The 7024-nt window shown below is 53.9% G+C and overlaps 1 protein-coding gene across 3 annotated transcripts in view; it reads right to left on the reverse strand.

The window, feature by feature from the left end:
* PKLR (pyruvate kinase, liver and RBC) overlaps positions 1 to 7024 on the reverse strand; it is a 12571-nt gene that overhangs the window by 2460 nt on the left and 3087 nt on the right. For all 3 annotated transcript variants that reach the window (XM_011928324.1, XM_011928323.1, XM_011928322.1), the window contains 8 exons: positions 4192 to 4283; positions 3964 to 4095; positions 3643 to 3829; positions 3010 to 3280; positions 2735 to 2885; positions 2004 to 2156; positions 1743 to 1909; positions 336 to 517 (listed from right to left, as the gene is read on the reverse strand). In XM_011928324.1, the coding sequence (XP_011783714.1) occupies positions 336 to 517; positions 1743 to 1909; positions 2004 to 2156; positions 2735 to 2885; positions 3010 to 3280; positions 3643 to 3829; positions 3964 to 4095; positions 4192 to 4283 (1335 nt within the window). The remainder of the gene's footprint in view (positions 1 to 335; positions 518 to 1742; positions 1910 to 2003; positions 2157 to 2734; positions 2886 to 3009; positions 3281 to 3642; positions 3830 to 3963; positions 4096 to 4191; positions 4284 to 7024) is intronic.

Here is a 7024-nt window from a genome sequence, read left to right on the forward strand (position 1 = left end):
TGCAGTGAGCCGAGATCGCGCTGCTGCACTCCAGCCTGGCAACAGAGCGAGACTCCATCTCAAAAAAAACAAAGAACAAACAAAACTCCTAGCAGGAGTATCCGTGCTAGGACAGAGTGTGTTGCTAAGTAGCACAGCTGTCTGCCTATGTGGCTATGCTGATGGAAGAGGTGTTTATGATATGCCAGACTGATATCTCAGTCTTAGTGACTCTCACAGGGAAAACCTGGAACTACAGGAGAGAGGCAAGGCCTTTTGAGTGGGTATGGGAAGCTGGGTTGGAGGACTCCTGATATGAATGGTAGGAGTGGGTGGGGAAGGTCTAGGTAGCTCACCACTTTCAATGCCAAATTGCACCCGGCGATCTACGTCATCTGCCCAGATGGCTTCTGGAGGTTCACGGTAAAGCAAGGGGAAGACTCCTCGGCATAAGTGGACCTGGCGGGCAGCTTGGGCAGAGCGGGTGACAGCAATGACTGCTGCCCGAGGTCGGTACCGAGACAGAAGCTGGGCTGAGCTGGAGAAGGCAGAGAAGGTCAGCCCAGAACAGCGAGGGAGTGCTGAACCAGGAAAGGAGAGTCTGGGTTCTGGTTCCAGGTGTAACTAACAGGCTGTGTGACCCTGAGTAAGTCATCATACTTCTCTGGGCCTTGGTGTTCTCACCTGTAAAATGAGTGTAAGAATGTCTGCCTCCCAGGCTGGGCACAGTGGCTCATGCCTATAATCCCAGCACTTTGGGAGGCCGAGGTGGGAGAATTATTTGAGCCCAGGGGTTGAAGACCAGCCTAGGCAACATAGTGAGACCCTATCTCTGTTAAAAAAAAAATAATAATAAAGAATGCCTGCCCTCCCTACCACACAAGAAAGATATGAGATAATACGGATATATCGAATGAGATAATAAGGAGAAATCTCTTCAAGAAATATAAAAACTGGCCAGGCACAGTGGCTCATGCCTATAATCCCGGCAGTTTGGGAGGCCAAGGAGGGTGGATCACCTGAGGTCAAGAGTTCGAGACCAGCCTGGCCAATATGGCAAAACCCTGTCTCTACGAAAAATACAAAAAATTAGCCGGGCGTGGTGACAGGTGCCTGTGATTCCAGCTATTCGGGAGGCTGAGGCAGAAGAATCACTTGAACCTGGGAGGTGGAGGTTGTGGTGAGCTGAGATTGCACCATTGCATTCCAGCCTGAGCAACAGAGCAAGACGCCGTTCTCAAAAGAAAAAACAACAACAACAACAAAGTATAAAACCCTTTTGAGAATGTGCATTATGTGCTTAATTTACTGTATAGATATCAGGTACTATGTAGTACCTAATATCTCCTGTTAATCCTCGCAACCCCTTGAAGAACAAATCATTACCTTGTCCTGTTCATGAGGAAAGACAGCAGGCGAATAGAGCTACATTTCAGAGTAAAGACTTAAACTCAGACCTACTGGGCCCTTCTGCAATACTTCAGCATTTGTAGGCTCTGTGGGCCGAATAGACTTGCCTCTGAGCCCCAGGAGCCCAAATGGCCTTGAAGCCAATGTGCCCAGTGATGCCGCTATCCCCTTCCAGCCCCAGAAGCTCACTGGCATTCTGTGTCTCCTGGCCTCCAGCTGTCATTGCTGCCTCTCCTCTTGTCTCAGGTGGACACTCTTCAACCCTGGTGACCAGACTAAACCCAGGCCTGGGGCCCATCCTAGCCTACCCCTGACCCAAATCTCCATCTGGGCATTCCCAGTATCCTCCTCACCGGCCAGTTGTGGTCAGTACGATGATGGCAGCAGCACAGCACTTGAAGGCAGCCTCCACGGCGCCAATGGCGGTGACCTCAGTGGGATCACGGCTCAGTGGTGCTGCCCGACGTAGCTCCTCAAACAGCTGCCGGTGGTATACTGCAGCCTCTGCCTCCCGGGCAATCTGCAGGTGCCAGAATGTCAGGCTACGAAGGGGCACTGGGGTATGGAAGGGATTTGGTTCCCTGGCCCATTTGCTTTTCATTCTGAGCTCCTACCGCATGCTGCATCTTCACGGCTTCCACAGGGAAGTTGCCTTTGGCAGTCTCCCCTGACAGCATGATGCAGTCGGCCCCATCTAGCACAGCATTGGCCACATCGCTTGTCTCTGCCCTCGTTGGCCGGGGCTTGGTAATCATGCTCTCCAGCATCTGGGGGACAGTGTGGACATCAAAGATGTAGGAGTCACACCGTGACTTGAGACCCTGCCCAAGCTACTCTCTGACACCCACATTCTCAGAGTGTCCCGAAATCCAGGGTCACAGTCACAACCCCTGAAAATAGGGGTCAAAGTATATCTAACTTTATCATTTGAGGATCAAACACTTGCCAGCAAAATGTGCTATAAACCTACAGTGTGGGCTGGGCATGGTGGCTCATGCCTGTAATCCCAGCACTTTGGGAGGCCGAGGTAGGTAGATCACCTGAGGTGAGGAGTTCGAGACTAGTCCGGACAACATGATGAAACCCCGCCTCTACTAAAAATACAAAAAGTAGCCTGGTGTGGTGGTGGTAACTGTAATCCCAGCTACTTGGGAGGCTGAGGCAGAAGAACTGCTTGAACCCAGGAGGTGGAGGTTGCAGTGAGGGAAGATTGTGCCACTGCACTCCAGCCTGGATGACAGAGACAAAACAAAACAAAACAAAACAAACCCTTACAGTATGGGTATTCATCCGCAGTTGTCCCTAAAACCCACAGAGTGCCGAACCTCAAGGGCTCACTCCAGACCTGTGTGGCACAGACAACAGGCTTGCCCGCCAAGTTGCAGCGCCCAATCATCATCTTCTGAGCCAGAAAAACCTTCTCTGCTGGAATCTCGATGCCTAGGTCCCCCCGTGCCACCATGATGCCGTCGCTCACCTCCAGGATTTCATCAAACCTGAGAGGTTGGGAGAATCAGGGCCGAGGCAGAAAGCCAGGAGATGCCAGGCAGAGGCAGGCGGGAGAAGAAAGGTGATGGGGAATAGCGACAGGGCCGAAGGGGAACAGAGCCCAAGCCTCACCTCTTCACGCCTTCGTGGTTCTCAATTTTGCTGATGATCTTGATGCCCTGTCCTTCTGGCCCCAGAGCAGCCCTGACAGCAGCCACGTCGCTGGCTTTCCGCACAAAGGAGGCAAACACGATGTCCACTCCATGCTCCACCCCGAAGCGCAGGTCCCGGACGTCCTGCTCGGACAGCCCGGGCAAGTCCACCTGGGCCCCCGGCAAGTTCACGCCCTTATGGCTGCTCAGGACGCCACCGTTCTCCACTTGGGTCACCAGTCCCTCTGGGCCTGACGACATGGAGAGAGCCAGCTGCGGTCAGGGGTGAGGACGGGGCACAGTTACAGCAGAGAGGACACTGGGCTTGGACCCCCAAGAGGTAAGGAACCACGCCCTCCTCGTCTCTCCGCCCTTGTTCTGGGCTCTGCCCAGAAGAGGCACAGATGGACATCCGTGGAAGAAACGACCCACCCGTAGTCCAGCCCAAACCCAGGGTGAGCGCGGAGTCTGCATGCTGGGGACTCCTGGGACAGGCTGGCAAAGACGAGTGGCCAGGGGAAAGTGTGGTCGGTCTGAGGGCTGATGGGGGAGCCAAGGAGAAGGGAATGTGCCCAGCGCGCGGATGTGGTCAGGGCGGGAGGCGCGTCCGCACCGATTTTCTGGACCACTAGGGAGATGAGCCCGTCGTCAATGTAGATGCGGCCCCCCACCGGCACGACCCCGACAATATTGGGGTAGTCCACCCACACGGTGTTCGCGTTCCCCCGCGTCCGAAACGCGGGGTCCACAGTCACCAGCACCTGGGAGCCCTTCACCAGCTCCACTTCCGACTCCGGACCCTAGGGGCGGAGCCAGAGGAGACATGAGTTCTGCGCCCCGGAGTCCGGGACCCGCCCCTGCCCACGCCTGGACCCCGTCCAACTGGCGCCGCCTTTCCCGCCCCGGCCCGGCGAGTCCCAGCCCCACTGCTCACCCCCTGCAGGATCCCAGTGCGGATCTCCGGTCCCTTGGTGTCCAGGGCGATGGCCACGGGCCGGTAGCTGAGCGGGGAAGCTGCAAAGCTCTCCACCGCCTCCCGGACGTTGGCGATGGACTCAGCGTGGTACTGGGGGAGGGAGCGGAGCGAGGGTTTCAGGGGAAGGTGGCCAGGACCTCGAGGCATCCTCCTGCCCCACCCACCGCCCGGCGACCCGTCCTGCACCTCGTGGGAGCCGTGGGAGAAATTGAGTCGCGCAATGTTCATCCCGGCCTTGATCATCTCCTTGAGGCGCTCCACAGAGCGAGATGCCGGCCCTAGAACCAGAAATTCACGTTCAGACAACATTCCCCCAGAACATGAGAGGCAACCAAACCCAACCCATTACCACTCTCAGAAGGCCCGAGAGTCCTGTTACCTGACCTTTATTCCCTGATGCAACCCCTGCTCACAGATCACAGACTCTGCTTCCCTCTCCAGCAAACATCCGCCCCTTGGGGAGACGGCACTGTGGAAGTAGGAGGGGAGTGCCCTCCGCTAGGCCTGAGGTCACTGTGTGGGCATGTGATGTATGTAAGTGCTGATTGCCCAGCTACCCCAGGGTATGGGGTGTAGGGCAGGGGCTGGGAGCCAGGTGAGGGCGTTTGGGTGCGGGGTTTTAGAGCTAGGAGGCCTCATGGACTGAGGAGAGCTGAGGTCTATCCCACGCCAGCGCTGCTATGGGGCAGCTGCTAGCTGAGAGCAGGTTGGCTCATTCTCCGGTCCCTATCTGTCTTCCCACTTGTGCACTAGATCTTCTTCTCACCTGCTCAAGGACATAGATTCAGCCATTCTGTGGTCCTCTGTGACACCCATGTTTTCCTTTTCTTTTTTTTTTCTTTTTCTTTTTTCTTTTTTTTTTTTGAGACAGAGGGAGTTTTGCTCTTGTCACCCAGGCTGGAGTGCAGTGGCAGCATCTCTGCTGACTGCAACCTCTGCCTCCCCGGTTCAAGCAATTATCCTGCCTCAGCCTCCTGAGTAGCTGGGATTACAGGTGTGCACCACCATACCTGGCTACTTTTTTTGTATTTTCATTAGAGAAGGGGTTTCACCACGTTGGCCAGGCTGGTCTTGAACTCCTGACCTCAGGTGATCCACCCACCTCCGCCTCCCAAAGTGCTGGGATTACAGGTGTGAGTCACCTTGCCCAGCCATGTTTTCCTTTTTTACTGGATCATCCCCATCAGCATGTAAACCTACTGTTATTTCTTTCATCATTTTAAAAAAAATTCTAGGCCGGGCAAGGTGGCTCAACGCCTGTAATCTCAGCACTTTGGGAGGCCGAGACGGGCAGGTCAGGAGGTCAGGAGATCGAGACCATCCTGGCTAACACGGTGAAACCCCGTGTCTACTAAAAAATACAAAAAAAAACTAACTGGGCGAGGTGGCGGGCGCCTGTAGTCCCGGCTACTGGGGAGGCTGAGGCAGGAGAATGGCGTGAACCCGGGAGGCGGAGCTTGCAGTGAGCTGAGATCCAGTCACTGCACTCCAGCCTGGGCATATAGCGAGACTCCGTGTCAAAAAAAAGAAAAAAAAAATTCTCTTAATCCCCTGGTTTCCCCTCAGTCCCAGTTTTTGCTTTCTCTTGCAGCAAAACTCATTGCAAGAGTTATCTGTACTTGCTGCCTCCAGTTCCCCTCCCCCATTCTCCCTTGAACCCACCCCACTCAGGCGCTGGCCTCCATCTCTCCACTGCATCTGTTCTTGTCAAGGTCACCAAGAACCTCTGTGTTGTTGCTCAATGTAATGCTCAATGCTCAGTCCTCCTCTATTGGCCCATCAGCAGCCTGGACATACATCCCTCTTTGACACACTGTCTTCACCTGACCTCCAGGACCACACCCTCTCTTGGTTGACTCCTACCTCACTAGCTGCTCCTTCCCAGTCTCCTTTCCTTGTTCCTCCCCTTAACATTAGATACCCTGTTCTCTTCTCTGTGATTTCACCTACACTCCTTTGGTGATCTCAACTAGTCTCACGACTTGAGATACCATCTATATGTAGCCAACTCCCAAGTGTCTCTCCAATCCAGACCTTTCTCCCAAACCCAGAGTTGTGTACCTGACTGCCTCCTCTCTATCACACTTGGATGGCTAATATGCATCTCAGACTCAACATGTCCCAAGTGAACTTCTGATCTCTCCCGAACCCCTTCCACTACAGTCTTTCCTGCTCAGTGGATAATGCATTGTTGCAGTTCCTCATGGCAAAAACCTCAGAGTCACCTGTCACCTTTGACTCCTTTCTTTCTCGCCCTCACTCCCTACCCCATATCCAATCAATCAGCAAATCCTGTCAGCTCTACCTGCAAAATACATTCAGAATCTGACCACTTCTCACCACCTCACTGCCGCCAACTGGTCTGAGACAGAAATGCTGCAGGGCACCCTTCCCCCCACCCTCCATCTATTTTCAGTACAGCAGCAGGGGAGGGGAGGTTCTATTAAAACATAAATAAAAGCTTGTCATTCCCCTGCTCAAAACCCTGCAGCAGTTTCTCATTTCACTCGGAGGAAAACGCAACTCAAATTCTAAAAATGGCCTACAAAGCCCCACCTGATCTTCCTCTCCCTGCACAGTCTCTTCATGTCTGCCGCTCCTCCCGCTTGATGGTTTTTAGCTCTTCTAACCTCCTTGACTTAGGCCTTGGCACTGACTGGTCCTTCTTCCTGGAATTCTCCTCCCCAGATCTCTGCATGGCTAATTCTCTCATCTCCTTCAAGTCTTCCCTTAGGTCTCATTTTCTCAATAATGGGTACCTGACCTCCCTATTTAGGGCTGCAACTTGCCTTCACCCTTGTACCCCTGATGCCCTTACCATACTTGATTTCTTTCCCCATAGCACTTATAACTTTCACTTTTTCTTTCTTTTATTTTTTTTTTGTGAGACGGAGTCTCGCTCTGTCGCCCAGGCTGGAGTGCAGTGGCGGGATCTCAGCTCACTGCAAGCTCCGCCTCCTGGGTTCAGGCCATTCTCCTGCCTCAGCCTCTGGAGTAGCTGGGACTACAGGCGCCCGCC

Source organism: Colobus angolensis, unplaced genomic scaffold (assembly GCF_000951035.1).
Source record: "Colobus angolensis palliatus isolate OR3802 unplaced genomic scaffold, Cang.pa_1.0 Scaffold77, whole genome shotgun sequence".
NCBI classification, from domain to species: domain Eukaryota; kingdom Metazoa; phylum Chordata; class Mammalia; order Primates; family Cercopithecidae; genus Colobus; species Colobus angolensis.